Here is a 25,571-nt window from a genome sequence, read left to right as displayed (position 1 = left end):
GCCACCTGAAAGAAAACCGTACGTTGTGTTCGTTGCTGCCGTCAGAATAGTAAAATCATCACAGCCTCACTCACAGCTTCTTCAGTTTTATAAATTAGAAAAAAAGAACAAGAGAAATTACGGAGGGGACAGAACAGCCGAGACAGGGCATGGAAATGCAGGTTGACGTGAACAGAGCCTGTGGGCTGTGGCCGCGTGTGAATTGTGATGGACAAAAGTCACGGGCTCACAGGTGGGTACTGTTCTGTTCAGTTGCGAGACGCGTCAACAGGACGACAAAACTGAAGGTCATGCACCGCACGACGTATGAGTACTGCTCAGGACGGCGTAAATGCCAGCAGTAAACGATCGAGCAGGGTATTGTTGCGCCGTTGGATTAACTTCTACTGGTACTGATTTGGTGGAATGGAGATTACCCGCAGCGTCGGTGGACGGGCCAGAGAGGAGGCCCTGGTTAGATTCCACCCAAAAACCAAAAATTTTCAAGATTCCCTGTCACATCAAATCTTGCGGCACATGCATAGAGCATTAAATGTAGGTAAAAAGAATAACTAATTGCACAGTTTGCCTGTAATTGACGAGACGAATCTTTTAAGCCTAAATAGTCCATAATTAGACAATTTTTGTCAAATACAAACGAAAGTGCTACAGTAGCCGAAAGCCAAAAATTTTCGGAACTATACGCGCCCTCAGAGAGTGCAATGCTGCATTTATTCGTCAAGATTTCAGCAACTGCATGGAGCAGTTGCCTGTTGGAAGGTCGCCGGGTGCTGAGACGGGAGAGGACGGGGCTGGCGGCAGCACGAATCCTAAAGTGATGGGGCACCCAGGCGCTTGACACGCGTACTGGGGGCGCGGCCCGGGCCCACCCTCTATGCAAGCTGGACTGGTTAGATTATTTTTTTGTTTCTTTTGGCAGTTCTGATTTATCTTCTAGTCATCATATAAATTATAGAATGCTCATGAATTATGTTTTCTGCCCTTGCTGAAAGTTTTTTTTTCTTCTATTAGTAGTTTTAAGATAGTGGCCCAGTATTAAGTGGATATAGCCTATATATAGTTTTTCTAGTGCCATGCATATATTTGGCCAAAGAGCATAGCACATCATGGGAAGCAGTATGCAATGGACATGGAATGTGCAATGTGTTCGAAGTGATAGATTTACTAGTCAGCACATAACAGCCCTTTCATTGAATATGCATACGAAGACTTTGTAGTTGACATCTATTACTTGTGTCATTTTGTGCCACCAAGTTTGATTTCATAGGTGGCCCAATCGTACAAATGTACATTTTAATATCTTCTATTGTATCAGCCTCATATATATGTCCATTTACCTGAAATAAATGTAGTGGCAAGTAGTGCTTTGGACCTTATGTTGGAATACTTGAGTCCATGGTATCACAAGTTTATTTTCGTTTTCATATTCAGTCCTTGTTTTTTGGGTAATAGTCCTAATACACGTTATAGTAAATATAGGGGCCCTTTGGCACGGCTCATCGAGCAGCTTCTAGAGCGGCTTTTGATGAAGCCGTGCCAAACGCTCGAGCCCAAAACGGCTTGCGACCGAGAGCCAGCAAAAGCCCCACAAAATGCGGTGAGACAGTTCCTCCGCCCGCCAGAAGCCAAAAAAAGTGGCTTATTCCGGCTCCTCCTCCACACTTTCCATCCTTGTCCCCGGCTTGCTCTCCTCCCCGACGCCGCGCGCGCCGGCCGCCGCCGCGCCGGCCTCGAGCTCCGCCCCGCGCGGCTTCGATCTCCTGCACCGCTCCGCCGGCCTCGAGCTCCGCCCCACCGCCGGCTTCATGCTCCGCCCCGCCGGTCTCGAGCTCCAGCTCCGCCCCACCGCCGGCCCTCCCTGCTCCGCCCCACCGCCGGCCTCGAGCTCCCCCGCCAGCCTCCTGCTGCGCCCGAGAGAGAGAGAGAGAGAGAGAGAGAGAGAGAGAGAGAGAGAGAGAGAGAGAGAGAGAGAGAGAGAGGGGAGGGGAGTGGGTGACAGGATAAGGTGTGTGGCCGTTCGGATAAGGAGAAGAAAAGAAGGGGAGAAGGAAAGAAAAGAAAAAAGAAAGAAAAAGAAAAATGAAGAGAAAAAAGAAAATAGAGAAAAAAATATATAAGGGTATTTTGGACATTTGACATCTTCTTTACAACTAGGAGACGCCGTTTTGCCAAACGTTTTCGTACAAATAAGCCAGAGCCAGAAAAAGCTGCTTTTCCATATGAGCCAGAGCAGAGCTGTTTTTTCACGAGCCAAAGCCGTGCCAAACGGGCCCATAATATGCATTATTTATCTATCTCTAGATTTTCTTAGATAATATCCCTAGCAGGGTATTTTTTTTGCGTATACATTGCGGAAGGAATAAGCCATGGCATGGTAATTGAAAGCAGAACTTGTTTCTTTCTGTCATCTAAGCTGTGTCTGTCTTCTGTGTTTTGCTCATTCTTAGGCTCAAGACATGAAGGAGCAGGCTCGTCTACGCGAAGAAAATGAACTACCAATACAGGTTGGGCAATTTTCAGGTAGGTTCGCTCTTCCTAAACTTTGCAAGCCTTTGCAGTTAGAAGTTGATGGTTCAACACGCACTCCTCTGACTTAAATCAATCATTTCCCGATATCAGGCTGCAGCTGCAATCCAGAAAAGATTGGATCCTGATGCTCCTTTGCAGTAATCGGCTGGTGGATAGCCCAATTCGCTGCAGTTGTTCCTTGGCTTTCCTGAACACTGTAGGACGACGAGCATACCTTAGCATGTTGAACTGCTGTCAGCTACTACAAAGTTTTTTTTTTACATAATGTGTCAGATGCTACTATTGTGTATTGTATCGGCAGAATTTTGAATTCCAGTTTCAAAGTTTGTTTCCCATGTTCCAACTACCTTCGTCATTCATCACACATTCACATGCAGTGATGCAGTGTGCTCTTCTGTTGCATTATTTTTGGACCTGCCCGACCGGCCGTCTCCAGCGTTGTCGTTGTGCACGGCCCACATACAGAAACGGTAGCAGGTGTCAGCATGATGAATCAGGATCCATCTGGAGTTGTGGACTGACATTTTTTTTTCTTGAGCCACGAGGCAATCAAATCGTTCTGTAAACTTCTTGCGTTCGAAACGTTCCATCATCCTTCCTGTGTCCCTAATTTCAATATCATGGTATGTTAAAAAAAATCAATATCATGGTCTGAACTTTGGACACCTAAGCACCTGATCGATATACGTGTTTTTGTGTTCTCTTGATTTAAGTAACCGGTGGTTGCAATCATTCGTGAGTTGCGACAGATCAGTGTTCAGATTCTTTTATCAATAAGTATATTTTGAAAAAAAAATATTAGTGCCGATTGTTTCAGCGTTACCGGTTAGGAAGCAGGCTAACGACTAACAATCAGCGGTAATCGGTGATATAGATGGACATCCTGATTTCAGAGCGTTGATAAGGTCAGGAAGCAGGAATCAAGGTAGGTTCAACGACGATAAGATGATGCGGACCCTATGTTGCTTTTACGAAGATGTAGAAACTCTCTGCAAATTTTTTCGGTGTGCGATGAACATCCAGACTCGAGAGTTCGTTGGCATGCGCAGCCAAAGATCTATCTGCTATATAACAACTGAATTCGCCACCGGAAGAAAAGCATGAAGAGGATCACAACGAACGAACAGAAGTAAAATACTATGCATGCACATACAGACGATCTTCACACATCATGTACTCAAGTTGCTCAAATAAATAGATCCAACAAAACCAAAAAAGCGCAATCTACCACAACTCAGAAAACCACGCAGAAATCCCATCCCATACGGACGCGGACGCCTAGGCCTAGCGCTTGATGCTGCTCCTGACCTTGCTCCACGCCTTCTTGCACGACTCGCCGGCCGCTTTGATGCCCTTCATCGCCGCGGTCTTGAGGTGCTTCAGCTCCTTGGTCCGCTCCTTCACCTGCTGATCGAACCCGCCCATCTCCTCGACTCCTTCGTTGCCCTCCGCTCCGCTCGCGCTCTCGTGGAGAAAGATGGGTGAGAAGGAAAAAAAAATGAAAGGCGGCGGCGTGGCTGACTTGTCGCGCGTTTGGATCGCACAGGGAGATGGCGACGGGGAGGAGGAGACTATATAAAAGGTAGCCCGGTGCGGTGTGCGCTGTGCGGGTGTGGTCGTGAAGTCGGGGCTGATCTGTAAAGCTCTGGAAATGAGTTGTGCGGCCGCGTCGGCGTTCGACGGAACGGTCAAGGGCGGCGGTTGACGTTTGAATCACGCGATTGGAGGGTGCGATGCGAAACAGTCTGTAGAATTGCCTAGCCATCGAGTGAGTGTCCTGAGGTACATGTGACTGACATGTGGGTCTGACGCATGCCTGTCGGTTCGTGCTAATTGCCCCAATTGTCCTTTCTAACCTTCTTCTAGGTTCTGTTTGTTACGAGAAAAAGCTTCTTCTGGAAAGAAAAAAGGCAGCGGTCGATGCTTCTTCTTCTTTAAGATGCAAGGAAGCGCGTACGCTGGTCCTGTGAGACTTTCGGCGGATCCGTGTGGTTAGGTTTAAGCCTGGGCAAAGAATACATTTTCCCAACCGAAACGTTGGGTAAGGTGAGATTCCTATTGGCCGGTGCTGGTTTTTATGTTTGATCATCAGAGAAGTAATAACAACCTGGAACTGGAACGAACTCTGGGTGTGAACGCGCTCGTGCTGGGTTGGGTGGATTCATCGGCACGAAAAAACTCCATCGGCGGCGACGGCACACAGCGTCGTTTTCTCGGGCTCCCGGCGTCGTGGGCCCGCTCGGCGCACCGCCGAGACTGTTTTTTTTTCCCCTCGCGGATGGATCGGGTTAGCTCACGATGAATCAGATTGATGCAACATTACCAAACGGAAACAGCTTCATAGATACATCTGACACATGAAAAATCAGTCGCGAAACGAGCTATTGATATCAAGTAACAGGTCGCGAAACGAGCTATATATTGATATATCAAGTAACAGGCTGTTCCAACGAATCGAAATGCTTGCACCAAACATAGGCATCATCTCCAGGAGTTCAAAATACGTGACAAACAAAATTGATCCTACGAGGCTACAACTACGAGTCTTTCTTGGACGCCTTCCTCTTGATCCGGCTGAAAGGGCCGACCGTCTGGTCCATGATGTACATGTATATGACCTGGCTCCAGGACCTGTACGACTTGAGGCTGTCGTAGTACTCCGGCGCGATCTCCTTCACCCTGTGCAGCCTGGTGCCGGGGATCCTGGGGAAGTCGTGGTGCTCGTTGTGGTACCCGACGTGCCACGCCATCAGGTTCAGGGGCCCGTAGTACGAGTACGTCTCCTGCTCCGGGCTGAACACGTAGTGCTCCGTGATGAAGTGGCCCGCCATGGGGTGCATGCCGCCGCCGACGAACGTGGAGAGGATCAGGTACGCGAGCGACTTCCAGCCGCACAGCCAGACGAGGCCGGCGTCGAGACCGGCCTGGACGGCCAGGTTGGTGAACTCCCACATGCCCGGGGGCTTCGGCTTCAGGAAGACCGGCCGCAGCGCGTAGAAGAAGAGCTGGAGCACGACCCATATGAACTTGCTGACGGCGTTCCTCACGGCATGCGCCTCCGCTTGGCTCGGGATGTCCATGTCGATGCCGTCCACGCCCTGGAACCGGTGGTGCTCCAGGTGGTACTTTTGGAACGTTATGGACATGGGGACGCCGATGGGGAGGTTTGCGAAGATGCCCAGCCAGCGATTGAGGGATGGGGTTGTGAAGGCAAGGTTGTGGCTCAGCTCATGGATAGCAAGGAACAGGTTGTGGTTTAGGAAGGAGCCGAAGAAGTAGGCCACCGTCAGTAGCTTCAACCAGCTGGCATCGCAGAGGAATGCAGCGGTCCATAGCTGAAGCGACACAACCAAAGCAATCTGCAAAAAACAGTTGAAATAACCATCAAAGCATGTCGCAGTTAAAACTTGATATGAGAAGTGATGGTTTCTGGCTGTAATATCTTAATAATGAAATTGGCAGAAGAAGATTCTATGCTTAAATTGGGAATTCGGACCATACCGACCGTGTCATACAGGTATGCACAAACAACTTCAGCAGATACAACAGAACATATCAGTGCAAATAGGAGTACAACTTATTGCTCCAAAAAGAAAATTCAGCTTATGGACAGGATGGCAGCAGCCCTTACGATTTTTTCTTACAAGGGGTATGAGATGTGCGTTGCCAGCTTGCCCAGCCAAAGTTAAAAGGCCAACGAAATAGTTGGTGGTGAAAGGGATATGACACCACCTTTGCACATGAAGCCAAAATTCAGCAAGGACTGACAACAAGATACTCTGATTCAAATGATTGCACAGAAAATGGTGCCGGGAATAGTAATTCAGTAAGGATGTGTCAATGTACTTACAGATTCATGCCATATTCAAGTCATTCATCTTTTGATAATGTTCTCACATATTGGCATTAAAGTCTTAGTTGATTTACATTCCTCATTAATGACCTCAATAGGAAATGAAAAACACCTTTTCTTCATGCAGTTCTTAATTCCTATGGTTCTTCCCACAATCTCACCATGATAGAGGGTACCAAAGATATGTTTGCATCTTGTGGTTGATTTGAAATTACTGTCCTAAATTTGTCATACGAAACTGAGGGTTCAGTATGATCAGAAGCAAGATATGTCATGGCCAAAGTTGGTGGGATTTGCCTACCCTTCAAGGAAGTAGCAGTCACTAGTTAGGGCTTAGGAGAATGAATCTTTATCAATTCTTAATCGCTCCTGAAACAACCAGGAAGGTTTAATGCATGTCTTGAAAGGAAGTGCCGGTAGCCAATAAGAAGAAGCAACTGCCATTTCAGGAACCCTTTCAGGCTTAGAGTTACAGCTGGAACTGATTCAGGGCCAACAAGAAAGGTTCAGCAGGTCACAATAAAGTTGGCAGCTTATGCCACCTAGCCATATGCCATTAGGCTCATTATGGGAAACAATTCAAAAGATGATTTGACCGTATTCTTTGGTTACTACTTCATCTTGTTTGCACCATAAAACCCAATCTTAACAGTTAGCAGTTTGCAGGCACGTCAAATTTGCAGTGACATAAGGAATACTAACCAGTTAGTCGAAGACAAGGCAAACAAAATTACAAAACAAGCAAGTAACAGAAGAAAATGTGAAAGTCCAAAGAACTGTGCCTGCAGTCTTCCTAACAAAGAAAAGCATATCTACAATCACTTCGTCATAGTGGTGGTTCCAGAGAATACCTCTAGCAATGTACCGTAAGCACCATAACCTGCACAATGCCAAACTAACCTCGCACTGAAACCGTAACAAACAGCACACCAATTCTGAATTCAGATATGCGTAGTAACTTTAGGGCTACCCAACTTTAATGGATCCAAACCGACTTGCATCTGTTCAGCAAACGCCAAACATCGTAAAAGGAAACAGCGTGAATCATACTTTCAGGCGAGCTCAAATCCTCGATCCTATATTCCTCATTGCACACACAGAAGCGCACAAGAAGGAAAGAAAGAAAGAACAGATGCAAAGAGCAGAGCGTAAAGGAAGCAGATCACGGCACCTTGAGGAAGGCCCACGGATCCGGGCCGAAGAGCTCCTTGATCTGCGGGTACTTGGCCAGGATCTCCCGGCGGCGCGACGCGTGCGGCTCGTCCGTGTACGACCAGAAGAAGTCCGTTGCCATCACCCCTTCCTCCGCCTCCATCCCCGCGCCCATTGCTCCCCTCCCTCCCTCTGGCCCCGCGAATGGCGGTGGCTCGCGGACGCAGTGGCGATGGCACGGGGTGGAGCTGGCCGCTGGCGCCCGAATGCGGGTAGGTGGATTCGTCGCCTCCTTTTCACGCGGGCGGCGCGATCCTGTGTGCTATCTTTGATGAAAGTATCTACCGGCTATGGGTGGGCGTGGAGGGGGTGGGAGAGTTTGTCTATTTCGGGGAATCCGGAGGTGACGACGAGCATGAACGTGCCCTCGCTGGGGGAGAACGTGACGCGGAGCTGGCATTGTGGGGTCAACATGTCATTGAAGGCGATGGCCATGGGCCAGGAATAGTTTGGGCCTGAAGGCCATGTGAGGCCTAGGAAGAAAGGAAAACTGCCCCAGCCACGGGCCTCGTGGACCGACCTATTTTTTACTTTTCAGGACACCAAATGGTAAACAATTGAGCGACTTTTGAGAATTTGATTTGAGACTTAGTCAATCTCAAGATGTGTCGGCACAGTTTTTTTTTTTGATGTGTTCATAGGAGTAAGGTTTGCGTACGTGTGTCTATAGAAGTGAGTGTGCATGCATGTTGAGCGTCTGTGTCTGTACTTATGTGATCGCAAAAAACGAGATCCATTGGTCATAGGTGGGCGACACTAGCGTCCAAACATCCGGACGCGGCATCCGTTCAGGCGCGGATCCAGCAACTGCACCAGACACGGTGCCCGCGCTCGACGTAGCGCCCATGCCCACGCACATCCCCACTCCAGACGTGGCGTCCATCTAGACAGAGCTTTCACGCCCACGCTCGACTAAGCTCCCTCGCCCGCGCCGGTCTGAACCCAAACTAGTCCACGAACCTAGTGATGGTGTAGGCGAGCAGCCGTTGATTCTGGAGCAGCGCGATGAGGACCCACTCCAGAGCCGCATACGACAGCGTGGACGTGACCCTACGCATCCTCCGGTGGAGCGCTGCCGCCAACCTAGCGACCAATGCCGCAAACTCCAGTGCTAGCTCTCTCTTTCTCGCTCGACCACCCTACATCTAAATCTACTTTTGCAACACTCAGACGAAAACAATTGCAATATACGTCTGAAAACTGATGCAACATACATTTGCAACATAGTCATTGAAACAAATGCAACATCCAGTTATAACATTTGCAACGTACGTCTGAAAAAGATGAAACATTTTGAACAAACTATTGCACCATACATGTATAACCATTGCAACATGTGTAATATTCGGATCTATCTTTGCAACATCCATACGAAATAATTGAAATATACTTCTGAAACACTTAGAATGTACGTTTGCAACACGCGTTTTTAGCGCTACATAATGGGGGCGCGTGGTGAAGTGACGCGGTGGAGGCAGCCTGCGAGACGGCCACGGTGTGCGGGAGCAAGCAACTTAACGGGAGGATAGAGCGCTAGACGCGTGGAGCGAGCAACGACACGAACGGGTGCGCGGAGCGGTCCGTCCGTCCGTCCGGAGGCTTACAACAAGCATTATCGTTGGTCATATCACATCGTTGTGCTGAGTCACCTATGAACAGCTGCGCAGCGCAGAGTCACCACCAGCGGCGGGAAAAATATGCTGAGGAAATCATACACTAGTGGAAATATGAAAAAGATCATAATCTCTCGAAGAAAATTTAAAACTCAGCACATCCATAGTTTTTGCATATACGCCGCTTGTGCAAAAGTTAGGAAGCAAAGTCATTTTCAAAAATAAAAATCATAAACGAGTTTGCATCTCAACTTTTGCTAAAAAAATGTGCATATCTAAACACATTATGGATATATATGCTGAGTTTTAAAATCTTTCAAGCGTTCAAAGTATGTTTTTGCGATCAGTTTCCATCTTCACTACATATTTTGCCACGAGTGTTCCTCTCTTTTTTTTCTTTCCTTTTCTGAGCACAAGTGTACATCTCAGCCCTTGTTTAGTTCCACCCCAACTTCCAAAAAGTTGCTACAGTACCTGTCACATCGAATGTTTGCGGCCCATGCATGGAGCATTAAATGTAGACGAAAAGAAAAACTAATTGCACAGTTTGGTGGGAAATTGCGAGACGAACGTTTCGAGCCTAATTAGTCCATGTTTGAACACTATTTGCCAAATAAAAATGAACATGCTACGGTAGCCCCAAAATCCAAATTCCTATAACTAAAAAGGGCTCATTTCAGCTTCATTCATTTGCTACTTGAATATTCCTACTCCTAGCACACATGGTTGAAACCGTCTTTGACCGACAAGACAACAAGGTGATGGACACGCCAACAATCTGACACTCACATGGAAAGCACAGGGTCATTCCTCATTGTGCACAGATAACATCCTGACAACTTTTTTGTCACGAACCCTGCATTCAGATTTAACCAGGGCAAACACAAGACTGAAACACATCGACGCCAAAAACACAGCCACACACGAGCGAAGCAGAAGCAGACACCACGAGGGATCCAAAACCCTCACGGCCCAACCAGCTTCCACATCGGATTCCGAGCCTCCAAGGGCTGGAGGCCTGGAGCTGGAGCTGGAGCCGAGAGCAAGCAGCGAACGCTCTCTCCTTTGGAGACAGCGGCTGCCTGTACCTGGCACTCTGGGCCCGCTCCCGGACTCAACTCATCAGCCATCACGCATGCCCGATGCCTACTATGATGACCATGCATCACCTCACACTAGCTACGCTACGATACAAATAAAATCATATAAAACCAAGCTGCCTGCATACAGGAAAAAACAAAAGTCTGGATTCCTCCTGCCTGGCTGCCTGCCAAGCGGGCCATCAGCCTTTGCGGGCCCACGAGGCAGAGTCCGGGGCCGATAAAACGTGGGCCCCCGGTCGCCGCGCTCCCTCCGGCAGTCTCCGGCTCCTCCCTAGAGAGACGGCTGGAAGTTGAGGCGCGAGGTGTAGGTGGCCTTGGGCGTCCAGTTCCTGGGGATGACGTCGCGGGCCGTGAGCGTCTTCCTGGCGGACAGCGTGGTGAGCCTCACGGAGAAGGGCCCCACAAGCGGGCCCCGCACCAGGCACCACGTGGCCCCCCACACGTGCCTCATGTCCAGCCACTCCACCGAGTTGGCCTGCAACACAGCATAGGACAGCAGCGATTGCCAATGGTTGGCATTGGCAAGCAACAAGGTGAATGATTGTAAGCAAGAGCAGTGAACAGCTGTTGTTACTGTTAGTTAAAACCCGGCCACTACCACTAGGCAAAGCGCAGCAGCGTTTGAAACTTTTACAAAGGCAACAAAATAAAGCCAGCGGACCAAAGTCGCATGGGATTCCTTGGCATCTTTGGATTCCCCAGCCCAACAAAGGCCAGGACGACAGACGACTCAGCCACAAGCGTGCCACAGGGCGTGGATGGCTGTCGGATTTAACGGCCACCGTGAAAGCACTCACTAGTGCAACGCAAAAGCAGCCAGGCGTGAGACCTTTGTTGGGTTTCTTTAGTTTCAGCTTCATGGTCGTCTTAGACCGAGCTGATGGAAGCAACATCATGGGCTGCCGGCACAGAGCAGTTGATTTCAGGGGGGGAAAGGCGACTGAGATGAGTCCTCGATGGAGCAACAGCACCATGACCAGCCAGGGGCTCACGTGCTGCTTTTCCAACACATTCAGAACGGGAATCATTCGGCAAAGAAGATCATGTCGTATGTCTTAAACTATTTAGGTTTATGCAAAGCTTTGAGTAGGGCTTGTGTGGTAGACAGCGCGAGAAAGTAGCAGCACTAGCACGCCTTGTTGCCTGGGCATGCGTCCCTATTCCAGATAAGGTGCTGCCTTTCCTTGTGTGACCTTAAGTACGAGTACAAATGTAGAATGGGTAAACACTAAACAACGTGAAAGAGATTTTTAGCTGCCAGGTCTTTTGGCCGGCCTCTCACCTCTTCAGATCGATTCGATCTACCAGACAGGGCAGGATACAAGCCAAAGGACAGCGGCAACTGGCAATGCTATTGAGAGTACTGAAAGCAAGCAACACTGGAGCACGCACGTCTTATGTCTCCAACATGCTGGGGTTAAGGCAAGGCAAGGCCCTATGGGCTGTGGCCCTCTCTTTGGTCGGTGGTGCATCTACATGGCCCAAGGACACGAAATAGTCCTTTTTTTTCCCTACCGATCGATCACTTTGGTGCGTGCCACTACTCTACGATGTGTCAAAATACAGGGTAAAGTATATTTTCTAACCTAAATTGTATATCAGTTCGATTTTCAACCCTCCAACTGTTGAAACTAGTCAAATTTGTTCCTATGTTTGGTTTCTAAAATTAATAAATATCTGGTTTAATCAGTAGAAATTCATAATTAATTTCTTTTAAGAAAAAAAGAAACTACTTTCTACTATTCTAAAAGTGTTATTTAACTGTTGTTGTTTTACATGTAGATAACATTTTTAGAAAAACAGTACTAGTTTCATATTTTTCTCATTTAAAATAAATTAGTTATGAGCTTCTTAAGGTCAAACCATATTTTTATTATTTTTATAGAACATAGAACCACCGTTTTCAAACAGTTAGGGTGCTTGTTACCCGATTTCATGCTTCAAGGTTGAAAATCAATGTAACTTGGAGGGCGGAAAATGTATTTTACTGCTAAAATATAAAATGAATTTACCGTCTTCTCTATGACCCTATCACATTAAGCTTTTGGATTAAATTGGTCAATTTAATATGGTGTCATAATCATATGTCTCGAGTTGAAATCCTCATTACTGCAATTTAAAATAATTATTCATAGAAAGAATCGTCCGTTACCTGCTTTATCTGCATGGATCCGATGTCGCCTTCGCCGTCCTCGAACTCGACGAGCAGAGAGAGCCAGAAATTAGTCGAGCCCTCGTTCACGCGGAATGCTATGTTCTTCCCGCCGTACTTGCAGGCCGTCCTGGTATCCGTGCACCGATCAGTTTCAGAAACAAAACGAAACAGGGAATCTAAAACTGCCAGTGCCAGTTGAATTAATCGGGTTTTCTTTTTGGGCTAGTATTGACATCTGCTGCAATCTCTAGTAGTAACCCCCTCCCCTGCAGAGATTGATCAGGAGGTGTTTACAAGTGTTCAGAATCAGATGCGACTCTGACCGAGTTACTTCAGGCAGCGGCATGTTTAACCCCAGCAGCAGGTCTCAGACTGACGGACAGCTGGGCTGCATTCCCTCCCATTTAACCCTGGACAATTCACTACCCCCCGCAGGAATCAGGATCATATAGTACTTGTACTACTCCTACAGAGGTAATCATAGCACCAGAGATGTTTTCGGATGCCAAGTGGCCATTTTTCAGCATAGCATCACGATTTACGAGACACTGTTACCGCTCCTACAGTACTCCTACTTGCAACGCAGCAGTTGGTTCTGAACTGACGAGCATTCACAGCAAGACTGGGAGTTGCGAGTGGTGCTCACCTTCTGTACACGACGTTCAGCTGGCCCCGGTCGCGCAGGCGGCCGCCGGCCCCCGCGACGGCCATCCTGCTGTAGGCGGCGCCGCTGAGGTCGAAGTGGGTGCGGCCGAAGGCGCAGAGCCCGCCGGGGCACTCGTCCGTGACGATCACCGTGACGGCGCGGCGGGAGCAGATGCCGCGGTCCAGGCACTTGACCTTGTAGCAGGCGCCGCAGCCCTCGCCGTCCTTGAACAGCACGGGGCTCACCGACCCGACCCGCGCCTTCATCGGCACCACGTCCACCAGCGTCCCGTACCCGCACGCGCCACCTGAAAGAAAACCGTACGTTGTGTTCGTTGCTGCCGTCAGAATAGTAAAATCATCACAGCCTCACTCACAGCTTCTTCAGTTTTATAAATTAGAAAAAAAGAACAAGAGAAATTACGGAGGGGACAGAACAGCCGAGACAGGGCATGGAAATGCAGGTTGACGTGAACAGAGCCTGTGGGCTGTGGCCGCGTGTGAATTGTGATGGACAAAAGTCACGGGCTCACAGGTGGGTACTGTTCTGTTCAGTTGCGAGACGCGTCAACAGGACGACAAAACTGAAGGTCATGCACCGCACGACGTATGAGTACTGCTCAGGACGGCGTAAATGCCAGCAGTAAACGATCGAGCAGGGTATTGTTGCGCCGTTGGATTAACTTCTACTGGTACTGATTTGGTGGAATGGAGATTACCCGCAGCGTCGGTGGACGGGCCAGAGAGGAGGCCCTGGTTAGATTCCACCCAAAAACCAAAAATTTTCAAGATTCCCTGTCACATCAAATCTTGCGGCACATGCATAGAGCATTAAATGTAGGTAAAAAGAATAACTAATTGCACAGTTTGCCTGTAATTGACGAGACGAATCTTTTAAGCCTAAATAGTCCATAATTAGACAATTTTTGTCAAATACAAACGAAAGTGCTACAGTAGCCGAAAGCCAAAAATTTTCGGAACTATACGCGCCCTCAGAGAGTGCAATGCTGCATTTATTCGTCAAGATTTCAGCAACTGCATGGAGCAGTTGCCTGTTGGAAGGTCGCCGGGTGCTGAGACGGGAGAGGACGGGGCTGGCGGCAGCACGAATCCTAAAGTGATGGGGCACCCAGGCGCTTGACACGCGTACTGGGGGCGCGGCCCGGGCCCACCGAAATTCGCTCCGCGATTCGTGGGATGCGCAGGGGTCCCGCCAAAAAATGTCGCAACGGGAGGAATTATTTATTCCTCTCCTTTTTTACTGCTATACGGTGCTACCACTACTAGCCTACCACAAAATCATTTTCTTCTAGACGCGGTAAAGGAAATTGTACTACACTGTGATAGCAGTAACAGCTGAAGAATCCTAATAATCAACTCAGCGAATGAATTAAGAATGACAGCGTCGTTGTACACTGCACTCCCTCAAGTATTCTGCTCGTATCCTATACAACTACTCCAGTGTGTACTATGCCCCCAGTAAAACGCTAGGATAAGACCAGTGCGATACGGAGCTGAGGAGCAGAGTTGAGAGTGCTCACCGTCGCTGCCGTCGCCCTCGGCCTCGCCGTACCACGTCGCGGTGGCCGGCCGCCACTCCATGTCGGCTCCCGGACCCGGCTTGGCCGCCGCGGCTGACTTGCCGCCGCCGAACAGCAATGCGGCTGAGACTGAGATGGGGGGCGCGGGCAGCAGAGCGCAGAGGAGGAAGAGAGCGAGGGCGCGCGAGGAAGCCATTTCCGGGGGGGTTCAGAGGTTTGGCTTGGCTCTGGCTCCTCGCCTCCTCCCCTTTCTGCTTCTTCTTCTTCCCCTCGCTGGGCTGGACTGGACTTGACTGGAATGGTGGTACTGCGGCTGCTCTCGGAGGCGGAGTAGTGGAGTGGTACGTGGTAGGCTTCTTTTTGGGGCTCGCTCTTTTATGGCTTCGAGAAATCCCAAGCCCCAATGCCCCAGTAAGAGAAGCCGGCTGGTATTAAATAAGACATGTTTGCTTCGCCGAGTAGTTACTAAATTTAGTAGTTTTTAGTTATTTTAATATTTTTTTAACTAAACGTTACGACTAAAAGCTACTAAAAGAGTTTTAGTCATCTCTATTAACTCTAGAGTTACTAAAAGTGACTAAACCGTTTAGTAGCTATTAAAATTTAGTAGCTCGAACCAAACACCCTCTAAGTCGGTTGAAACTCTTTTTATATGAGAGAAAAATACTGTAGATTCTATATGATAAAACGACCAAAACAAACAGGCCCAGATCTGCTCTCGGCTAGCTTAGCCTGGGCGCCAGGCTCCTCTACCGGTGGTGTTTAAATCCACGTCGGGCGTGTTATATGGGGTTCGAATTAGGCGTTCGATTACTAATAAAAAAATAAATTATAGAATCCGTGAGTAATACGTGAGATAAATTTATTAAACCTAAATGATTCGTCATTAGCATATATTTACTGTAGCACACATCGTCAAATCGTAGGCTAATTAGGTTTAAAAAATTCGTCTCGCAAATTAATAGTAATATGTGCAATTAATATTTGTTTAGTCTATATTTAATATTCTATACATGTATCAAATATCTGATGTGACAAAGAGTAAACTTTAGAAGGAGTTGTGACAGGGAGTAAATTTTAGAGGGAGTTGTGACAGGGAGTAAACCAGGCCCTAGCTGCTCTGTAGTCTATACAAATGGCAAGACGGGCAGATTTATAACGAAAAGCTGTAGGGGGGAGAAATACAGCAATCTGGAATGCAGCGTGCGGCAGGGTCCACGTCCAAGTGACCGGTGTGTGTGATGAGTCCATGGCTAGTGGAAGTGGGAGCCCGTGTCGCTTTGTTTCTGACAGTTGGCCGTAACCGGAACGGGCTCTTGTGATGTTGCAACGGCACGGTGCAAGTACGGATGTCTGTTCTTGGCTTCGTTGTGATTGTCTTACGCTTACGCATGGTTAAACACTTGGACCAAGCTGCAATTTGCAGGCGTGACCTTTTGCCGAGCGCCGGGCCCTCACCCCATGTGCTGGTGCTGCCGCGGACGCGCCGGGGGCTAGTGAATACTAGTGGGGATGCGACACCACGGAAGCGCCCCTCGGGGCGGGCGGAAGACCGTTGACGTGCGCGTGCCGTGGCGGCGGCAGTCTGCCCACCTCGCTTCGCTTGACCGTTGCCGTTGCACAGTGATAAAGATTAACCGCTGTGGACCTGCCAACCCTAACGGAAAGCCTGTGTAGTTACCATGCCAGACCCAGATACCCGGTCACGTGGTGGTGGACTGGACGACTGGAGTGGGATCGCGGATTCGCGGTGACGCTGCGTGGATATGGAGTGGTTGTGGCCCCGTGGACTACTGGGCTGGTCGAGTGGTCGTTGTTTCTGGGTGGCACTGGCGCTAGGAGGGCTGAGTTTACAAGGCTTCACACCACGCTGTTCCAGCTCCAGATAGCGCGGAGATCACGGCTCCAGAGTGTTGTCTCCGACTTCATGTTCTACACCCAGATGTAGGGGTGAATTGTGTGCATTGCATCGCCCGTGAATGACTGGATGGTCAAGAAGTGGACATACGTACTTCTCCCTCCACTTTGAAAATCACAGCAATGAACTCCCCGAGAACGGGGACTACGCATTTCTCTTTGAGTTCTGCGGGTCCTGGGTCCGGGGGGCAGGAGGTACTACCGCCTCTGCGTCTGACCCAAAAGGGGGGAATAGGTATCATCCAAATAAATGGATGAAAATCCTCCTTTCCTAGGCCGTCGACTATTTGAGAAAAAGAGGAAAATCACTATTATTTTATTATTTTCCGTAGCCGTTGGTGTTGTAGGGACCTTTTTTTAAGGCCTGGTACAGCTTATTTGGAAAACGTTTTCCAGATAAACTGCACAATAAAGTAAAAGCGGCGGTCAAAATAAGCTGGTTTGATCCAAATTCTGCTTTTTAGTATAAATATGGTTGTGGGAATAAGCGTGGTCAGAATAAGCTGCTGAAAAGCGTGTCGTTTAGCTGTTGATTTCATCTTATTTTGACCATAAGCAGCTTATAAGCTGTACCAAACAGGACCTTTAGCTTTTTCCCGAGGGTCATTAGATCATAATATATATCAATACCCTCTAATATATAAAGGTGTTTTAGCTTTGTTATAAATTAATTTTTAGCACCACAAGATCTATACAAAATATATGCCAACATCAATAATATCCAATTAGTTTCATTGAATCCATCATAAAATGTATCAATAGTGCTTTATTCAGTATTTAGTTTCATTGAATCCATCATAAAATGTATCAATATAGCTTTATTCAGTATTTAGTTTCATTGAATCCATCATAAAATGTACCAATTGTGCTTTGTTTAGTATTGTGGATATTAAATGTATTTCTTATAAGAAGACTTGGTCAAATGTTAAATGGCTTACTTAGGATATAACTAGAACGACATATATTTCAAAACAAAAAACACTCGGTTGTGGAGCAAGAAAAACTAGAAAAAGGATGCTAGACTAGAGAAAAGATGCTGAATTCATCTTTGACTTCTTTGTCCTGATTTGTTCTAATCCTAGCGCCCCCGCGCCCCCCCCCCCCCCCACAAAGACAGTACCCTTAGTCCCTCATTTACAAAACTATAATTTTAGACTCCTCTAACTATCAAACTTTGCAATTTGGACATTACCGTGTAGGGTGGACTCAGCCTTAGGCCATCTAGGCTTATGCTTACCCTATATTTTGGATTGAATTATTATTACTAGTTAGATTTTAAAAGGTCTAAACTAAAAAAAAATTCAACATCGTTAAGTACTTGTCTCTAGATCCTCTCTTCGCTTGGCTGATCCTCTCTGCTTGGGCTCGATTGGATTCAGATTATGTATTGGATTATATATACCATATCAAACGCGAGACATTTTTGCTAGCCACATCCTCGATTCAAGTCCTAGGTCCGCAACAGTTACCGTGGATTCAAGTCCTAGGTCTGCAACCATCAAAGTTTTTTTTCCCAAAAGATTACCCATTTCTTTGTTTATGATTTGGATTGGAACAAATAACTATAATTGGCCCATGCCTAATGAGTCGACATTTTGAACAAAATTTAGGAACATAACCTCTTATTTTCATATATAGGTATTTCTTTCTTAGGCATGTTTGGACCTAAATTAGCTAGCTAATAGCTAATAGTTGCTAATTTTTAGCTAGCTAATTTTTAACAGGGGTTGTTTAGATCCATCTGCTAATAGGTGGTTGGATAGTGTGTTGAATGTGTATATGAACTATTAGCACCTATTAGCAACTCCTAACCTGTGCTAATGGAACAAATAGTTAACACCCTCCAGCTAATAATTAGTAGGTTTATTAGCATGTATGTTTGGATCCATTAGTACTAATTGTAGAGGCTATTTTTAGTGCTAATGGATCCGAACAAGCCCTTAATCTATGAATCTATTATTTTGGGAAAACATAGATCTCTTCATTTAACTTTCGAAACTTGGAAGTTATCACCGTAGAAAAACCAAATCTTTGGTATCATCCAAATCTTCGGTACGCTTTGAATCATTGGCCCTGTTCGGCTTATCCCATATTCGGTTTGTTTGGCTTCTTTTTTCAGTCGGAACAGTGTTTTTCTCTCACAACAATTTAGCCGGAACCGTGTTTTTCAGCCAGTTTCAGCTAAGTTTCAGACCAGCGAACGGGGCCATGTTCCAAGTATCCAGAAAGTCTGATTTGTCTCCTCAATAAAAAAAAAACAGATTTCTAGATTCCTCCAACTTTTGAAATCATCTTATTTATCTCCCTAAGTGGTTTAGAGTGTCTTTGGCGTACGTGACACCATGCCAGCCACGAGAGATGTAATAAATCAAACTATATCGATAGTTTAATGGTCAATTTTTTTTTTTATCGATAGTTTAGTGGTCAATTAGTGAGGCAAAAAGTGGGGTGGATTCAAAAAATTTCTCCGTCTCTTCTTGCCGGCTACGGGCTACCGCTCGCAGACCCACACCGCGCTCGCCAATCTCGGCCCACGAGCGCCTTGCCGCAGCCGGCCGAAGCCCACACGGGCGCAGGCGCTCAGCCTCCTCGATCCCTCCTCCGGTTCTCCCCGCCGCCTTGCCGCCCAACCGCGGCCCTCCGTAGTCTGGTCCTTCCCGCCGGTCGCTGCCGCAGCTAAGAGAGACCCACCGGCCGCCGCTGATCATCACCCTCACACGTCTACCGCCGCCCGTCGGCTGGTCCCTCCCGCCGGTCGCTGCCGCAGCCCGCAGCTAGGAGAGACCTACTGGTAGCCGCTGATCATCACCCTATCGGGGTCTACCGCCGCTCCTTACGTTGCCGTGCTTCCGCTTGCCGTACGATAGTCGTGACCCCGGTGTGCTGCCGCCTTGCCGAATGCCGAGGCCCTTGCTAGGTATGCATTCACATTGCTTTTCCCCTTCATTAAATGACTAATTCAGATTTATATATTTTTTTTGCGACTAATTCAGATTTATATCATGCAATCAAGATTGTGAGGTTTCTATGGTATGGTTCGCTGCCGGCTACCAAGTTCCTTGCTAGGTGGCAGCTGCATACATTGTTTGATTGCAATCTATGTTTGGTCTGATTCAGTTTAATTGCAAGTTAAAATTAGCCATAGTTTTTATTTGTCTAAATTAGGAAACAGTACCCTCTATTTCTATATCTGCCACTGGAACGTAAATGATAATATGATATTTTGTTTGCACATTGATCCGTGAACAACTGAATATTGAATGTCACTACTGAGTTGCTGATACTAATATTAGAACGCATGACTGGCTACAAGTATTTTCTGCACTGTGCTGACGTGTTGTTGCATATAATAACATAGGTTGCCGTTCTGGTCTCCTGTGTGCTGAATAGGACTGAAGAGTCTTCTTGGTCTTGCAATTGGAGATGTCAGAAACACTTGAGAAAGACAAGAAACTTGGTCAGGAGGAAGAGGAAGTGGAAGTGGAAGAGGAAGAGTATGTATTGCTGGAGTTGGACGATTGTCTTTACTCAGACATATCACCAGGTGCACCGTTTGTACTCTCTGTAAGTTGGTTCTTCTCTGGATCTACATCTCTGCGATTAACTTGTTATGTCTTATGCCATTCGATCATTGAATAGACTTGCAGCTATCTCCAGATTTTTTGTTCATCGCCTTTATGTTAGGTTATTAAGTTGTGAGAATCATGTTTTTCAGGGTTTGGATACACTAACGCCTACCTTGATAGTAGGCAATGGTCTGAAGATGGTAAGTCATGTTCTGATAATGTTTTCTGTACTCTGTACCGTGTCTTTGGGTTGTGGCCTGTGGGTCGTAGCATTGCTTTTTCACTAGCTGCAAAGGCTGTTTCTTTTTTTTTTCATTTTCATGAACACAAAATCTAATTCTCTAAGCTCCAAACTTTAGATCAAGTCTTTTTTACATATCACCAGTCTGCTTTTTTTTTTGCCACTCTTCAAGATCAAATGAATTACTTGTTTGAGTTCAATTGTTGGTGACTATCGAGGTTCGTAAAAAATTCTTAACTGTACCTTGCGCCTTTGAAAACTTTAACGGGACAAGATGGAATGAAGATTTATGTGGCACCCATAAGTGCTTTAGTTCGTTTAGTTCCCAACATGCATTAAGTACTGACTAGAAAACCTGGGCGCGGCATTTGCCGCGCTATCTTCGATAACCATGTCATTTTATTGGCCTATGGTTAAACAATAGAATATTGAAGCTCGATAGGAAGCTCTAGCGTGTTAGATATCTTCTCGAGTTCTTTACAAAATGAAGGAGCAATACAGGATTGATGAAGACGTGAATCCATGAGCTTTAGTATGATTTATTGTATTTGTAGTAATTAAAATGTAGCTCATCTGAAATTTAGTATTTGGTGAAATTTAAGAAGATTTCTTCTCACGACTTACAGTGAAGAATAAATATATGGCACGGCTGAGGTAACGATTATCAGAGTTGGAGCTAAATTTTGCTCCCAATATGTGCCAACACAAACTAAATAGATTTACAGTGTTCAGCTGAATTGAGAGCCTACAACTTCGTATCTATATTTGAGTACTTATATCTATATAAAACTCTTGATGAAAATTAGTATATACCTAGGAACTTGGTGCCAATTGTCAAACCATGAGTCAAAAATAGCATAGAGCCTTGCATAATGTGTATGTGACAGTAGATTAGAAAAGTAAATAAGGTATCCCACAACTTCATATAGGGGGTTGCTACACTGTCACAAAAACGACAGGGACCCTTGTGATTAATAAAGCGTATAAAAGATTAATAAAGCTAGCAACAATTCCGTCAAAAAAATAGCATGGATTTTCTGCATTTTTTTTTGAAAGAATGGATTTTCTGCATCTGACCTTGCATTTTTAGGAGCAGTGCTTCAAACCTTTATGGAAAGCATCAACTACCAAGCTTGTCCTAACGTGATATACTATGGGAGGCATTTCTAATCACATGTTGACCTTGAGTGATCAAAACTGAACAAAGAAAAAAAATGTTTATGATCTGAATCTTCCGAAGAGCAGCGGCAGCCTGATGAACACCAAGAGAAGGCATAGCTGCAATGGGCACGGACACGCTCTCGTGCTGTGCTTGGCTTCGCCGAGGCGATGCCGATACATGGCCATGCTGGGGAAGGGGTGTATTTATGAAGTATTTCGGGTTTTATTTCCAAGGGGAAAAGGGAGTATATGACATAGCCATAGTGTCATGGTGACTTCATCAAGCTAGCAGCAGAGCAGAGCACGTGGCGGTCGCAGCACAGACGCGATCGACCAGCTCTCGGCCGGGCGACGGGCGGTGTGCAGGAAGGCGGCGCAGGAGCTGCACACGCGCCTGGCCGGGCCCGGGACCCGAAGGGCACCGGAGCTACCGGCGCCGAAGCGTGGCGGCGCTTGGTCGAATTTGGGGCAGACCGGCAGAGCCCAAGCCGTCTCCGTTGTAGCGAGGAGGGAGGCGGCGAAGGGGAGTTGCGGACAGGCTGCGGCACACCGGAGCGAGGGCTGTGCAGATGCGCGCTACCATGTGCTAATGGCCGTGCGGGTCCGCGGGGCGGCGGACAGGCCACGGCGTAGCGACGCGGGGAGCAGCGGACAAGCTGCGGCACAGGCGCACAGCGTCGTAGTCCTCCCTCGTGAGCCTACGAACCACCCCGCACCGCCGCCCTCCTCGGACCTCCGATGGCGTGTGGCAGAGCAGAACGACCTGGGCGTCGTTGAACTCGGGCGGGAGAAGGGACGACCGCGGTGCGACGCCCACGAGAGGACGCTGGAGGAAGATGGAGAGCGGGCGGTGGCGGGCCCCACGAAGACAGGGACCGAGCAGGGACATTGCTCGGCAACCATGCTAGTGCCAAGCTCGGCGTCCGGAGACCCGCGGTGGGCGAGAGTGGCGGCTGCAAGTGGAGGGAGCGACGCCGCTCGGAGAAGGTAGCTCACGTCACGTGCAGCGTCGACACCTCCTCTTTTCCCGCTGGGCCGATGTTGGCGCTCGCGGCGGCGAGAGGACACGAGGAGGCGGCGGCGAGCTAGCGCAGGGGTCGCCAGCGACGGGAGGGGCGCAGGTTCGCGAAGGCTCGGTGCGGCCAAGCTGGATGGCCGGGATCAACGGCTCGATCAACACTGGCACGGGAATTGGACGGTTAAGAAAATACAGGCGACGTGGCCCAATAAGAGGCTAGGATGTATGGTGCAGGATTCGTACAGTAAAAGATTAGCTATTTGCCTATTTCGTTGCACTGCATTTGTATCCATTCACTTAGGCTAACAATTTTCTTCTTTGTGAAAAGAGAAAAAACTTGAAACTTCCCAATTTGTACCTTTGATTTTTCAAGCTCTAACCTGCTTACAAAGTTTGCTAGTGCTAGCGTTAATGCCTTGCCCAATGACAGATTGGAGAATACAAGGAAACTGTTGGCACATGTTATGTATTCTCTGAAAGTGGTAAGCAACATTGAAAATCCCCTCCCTCCCTCCCCACATCTTATGTTTTGCAGATATTTCTTCATGGCTTGTTAAATTTCCTGAAGTGGTTTTGTTGCTGTGTGAGTATGGTGCTGCTGTTTCCTGAAACTTTCAGACGTTCATTTCATATGACATGGCATCATTTGCACTATAGAACACCCATTCTATTATTGAATCCATTCACAAGAGTAGGATCTAACCAGTGAATATAATTTCCTTGTCTATGTACTGACTTTGTCAGTCATGCTATAATCAATGTCAACTCATTCGTTTTTGGGGAACCTCGTCTGCGCGGAGTCTGGAAACCTCCATTGTTTGACCTGATACCGTTCTTTTTAAATATGAGTAGATCCATTCACTGTTTCTCCTCTTCTCTTGTCAGAAGCTCAACCAGAACCTCTTAGTAATGAGACGCCACCTTCTGAAGAAAATACAGATAAACCAACCAACAGCAGTAAGGAAGCTCCATCAAAGGAGGTGAATCATCTTGCAAGCGTTCAGAAGGTCCTCAAATTCCGGCCAGTCAACGCAGAGCGTCCACAGCATTTAGCGTATCAACAGGACAAGGAAATCTGTTGGGTAAGAAATTACTCAATGCACTGTTTGGCTGGCTGGGAAAATGGTTGATGCTGATTTGTTGTGAGAGAAAAATACTGTTATTTTGCTGAAACGGTATAGCTCATAAGTTCAAGCAAACAGGGCCCAAGCATCAAAAGTTTGAACATAAGACAAAGTTGTATTTATTTTATGATCATATTATACATGTCAGTGGGGGTATTTATAGGGCCCATTTATAGGGCCCCAGTCTTCGTATTTTACATAAAATGACTATTTTACCCCTAACTCTAATATTTACATCCTTTTGTACTTCAAGGGCGAAGCGGTCATTTTGCACCACTTCTTTTATTTAGCCATCATTCTTCCGGGAAACCTTGTCTTCTGACCTAGTTGATTTCTGCTCCGTCTTTCTTTGTCTTTGTTAATCAGTGAAGTCGAATTCTTATTAGCGAAGCCAAACTTCTATCTTCGCTCTTGGTATCGACTTCTTCTACGTCTTGATTTTTCCATCTTCTAAGCGAAGCCGAATCTTTTCATACGAAGTCAAAATGTTGCCTTCGCTCCCTTTTTCCCAGCAAACAGATATTGTTACGGAATTTTAAGGTTTTAGCTCTAAAGTTTGGGGCTACGTTTTCTGACGAAGTTAAATTCCCAACACCAGCCCCTTGCGGACGAAGGCCTACTCCAAAGGTCTGAATTTCGCGAAGTTTGAATTTTAGAACGAAGACAGAAAACGCCGTCCCGAACTTTGGAGTTGGCAGTTTATATCCGTTAGACTTATGAAAAGTTGATTTTTGAATTGCAACGGTTGAATTTGACCGGCAGATTTCAAACCGTTGCGTTTGACCCGAAGCCGCCTATATACTGCGTCCTCCCCTCCTGTTTTTGTAGCTTTGTCGAAGACAGGGAGGTCCTTTTGAATTTTTTTAAGCGAAGTCAAAAGTTTTAGCGAAGCCAAATTCTCTTTCATAGACTGTTTCTTTCCAGGGGTGAAAGTTTGATTGACTAAGGTTAGTTTTTTACTTTATTTCTTCCTGTTTTTCTTCTTTTTTTGCTATTATTATTTTTATCTTGCTGAGTTTTTTTTCTTGTTTTTTAGATGTCTGATCTAGAGAAGAATGTTTATACAAATTCACCAGTCGAATCTGATCATTCCAGATCTGAAGAGGATTTGTCAGATGTCTCCGCATCTGAGTCAGAATTAATTGGAGATGATACGAAGTCCTTAATTTTTGGAAAAACTTTGATGGATGAGGCTGAATTACCGTGGATGGTTACTAACAGAATGTTAGAAAAGGCTTCTATTCGTTTGCCGGGGGTGAGACAATTCCTAAGCCAGAGTCTCATGAATGTGTTGTTTTCCGGGATCAATTTACTGCTGGTCTTCGCATGCCCTGTCAAGGTTTTATTGAAGAAATTTTGAAGGCGTACAATATTGAGATGCATCATTTGACTCCGAATGGGATAGCAAAGATTGCACTCTTTGTTTGGGCAGTGAAATCTCAAAAAGCAAATTTGAGCTTTTTGTAATCTTCATGAGATGTATACTCAGTTTAGAAACAAGACGGTGGATGGCAAATCTATTATCAAATACTTTCGTTGCTGTAGTTTTAAGCCTACTCGAGGTGCCAAGCAGATTTCACTGGCTTTCAAGAATAAGTGGGTTGAAAATTGGTATCGATACTGGTTTTACCATTTAGTTCCTCTTGTTGAAGAAAGAGATGATACAAGGAAAGTTATAAAACGATATCCATTAGCCGCGAAGATGAGCATGAATATTTTTTATTGCAAACCTGATTTTTCAAGTTCAAAGAAGTCTAGAACTTGTGAAAAGGTTTATAAGTTGGCTGCCAGTATGCAAAGTGCTCGTGATTTTTGTGAAGAATATATTGCTGTTTGAATTTGGCCTCTAAAAAAGGGCTGGAGTTGTGTTCGTTTTCATGAGAAGGTTGTGAA

General features: G+C 46.7%; 3 protein-coding genes across 6 annotated transcripts; 1 reads left to right on the top strand and 2 right to left on the bottom strand.

Annotated features, from left to right (window-relative positions):
• Window positions 1-4,937: 4,937 nt before the first annotated feature.
• Window positions 4,938-7,866, bottom strand: LOC136494176 (sphingolipid delta(4)-desaturase DES1-like). 2 transcript variants are annotated; one of them, XM_066490334.1, is made up of 2 exons: window positions 7,554-7,866; window positions 4,938-5,888 (listed from the first exon to the last, which is right to left on the bottom strand). In XM_066490334.1, exons 1-2 carry the CDS (start codon window positions 7,707-7,709, stop codon window positions 5,067-5,069), a joined length of 978 nt encoding a protein of 325 aa, XP_066346431.1. In that variant the 5' UTR covers window positions 7,710-7,866; the 3' UTR covers window positions 4,938-5,066. The 2 variants fall into 2 exon arrangements, with proteins under 2 accessions (XP_066346431.1, XP_066346432.1); XM_066490335.1 differs by lacking the exon at window positions 7,554-7,866 and adding an exon at window positions 6,031-7,456.
• Window positions 7,867-10,015: 2,149 nt separating this feature from the next.
• On the bottom strand, window positions 10,016-15,038 carry LOC136493340 (expansin-B17-like). The gene is made up of 4 exons (XM_066489414.1): window positions 14,652-15,038; window positions 13,112-13,418; window positions 12,463-12,592; window positions 10,016-10,785 (listed from the first exon to the last, which is right to left on the bottom strand). The coding sequence occupies exons 1-4, from the start codon at window positions 14,845-14,847 to the stop codon at window positions 10,582-10,584; spliced, it is 837 nt and encodes a 278-aa protein (XP_066345511.1). The 5' UTR covers window positions 14,848-15,038; the 3' UTR covers window positions 10,016-10,581.
• A 4,054-nt stretch (window positions 15,039-19,092) lies between these two features.
• Window positions 19,093-25,214, top strand: LOC136494276 (uncharacterized). Of its 3 annotated transcripts, XM_066490447.1 has the most exons (6): window positions 19,093-19,485; window positions 19,927-20,132; window positions 20,284-20,334; window positions 22,985-23,036; window positions 23,440-23,636; window positions 24,774-25,214. In XM_066490447.1, the coding sequence occupies exons 2-6, from the start codon at window positions 19,992-19,994 to the stop codon at window positions 24,777-24,779; spliced, it is 447 nt and encodes a 148-aa protein (XP_066346544.1). In that variant the 5' UTR covers window positions 19,093-19,485; window positions 19,927-19,991; the 3' UTR covers window positions 24,780-25,214. The 3 variants fall into 3 exon arrangements, with proteins under 3 accessions (XP_066346544.1, XP_066346543.1, XP_066346542.1); XM_066490446.1 differs by lacking the exon at window positions 24,774-25,214 and having other exon boundaries at window positions 23,443-23,820; XM_066490445.1 differs by lacking the exon at window positions 24,774-25,214 and having other exon boundaries at window positions 23,440-23,820.
• The last annotated feature ends 357 nt before the right edge of the window (window positions 25,215-25,571 follow it).

The sequence above is a fragment of the Miscanthus floridulus genome, chromosome 11 (assembly GCF_019320115.1).
Source record: "Miscanthus floridulus cultivar M001 chromosome 11, ASM1932011v1, whole genome shotgun sequence".
Taxonomy (NCBI): domain Eukaryota; kingdom Viridiplantae; phylum Streptophyta; class Magnoliopsida; order Poales; family Poaceae; genus Miscanthus; species Miscanthus floridulus.
The sequence above is the reverse complement of the archived record's forward strand: the minus strand, read 5'-3'. Positions and strand labels throughout refer to the sequence as shown.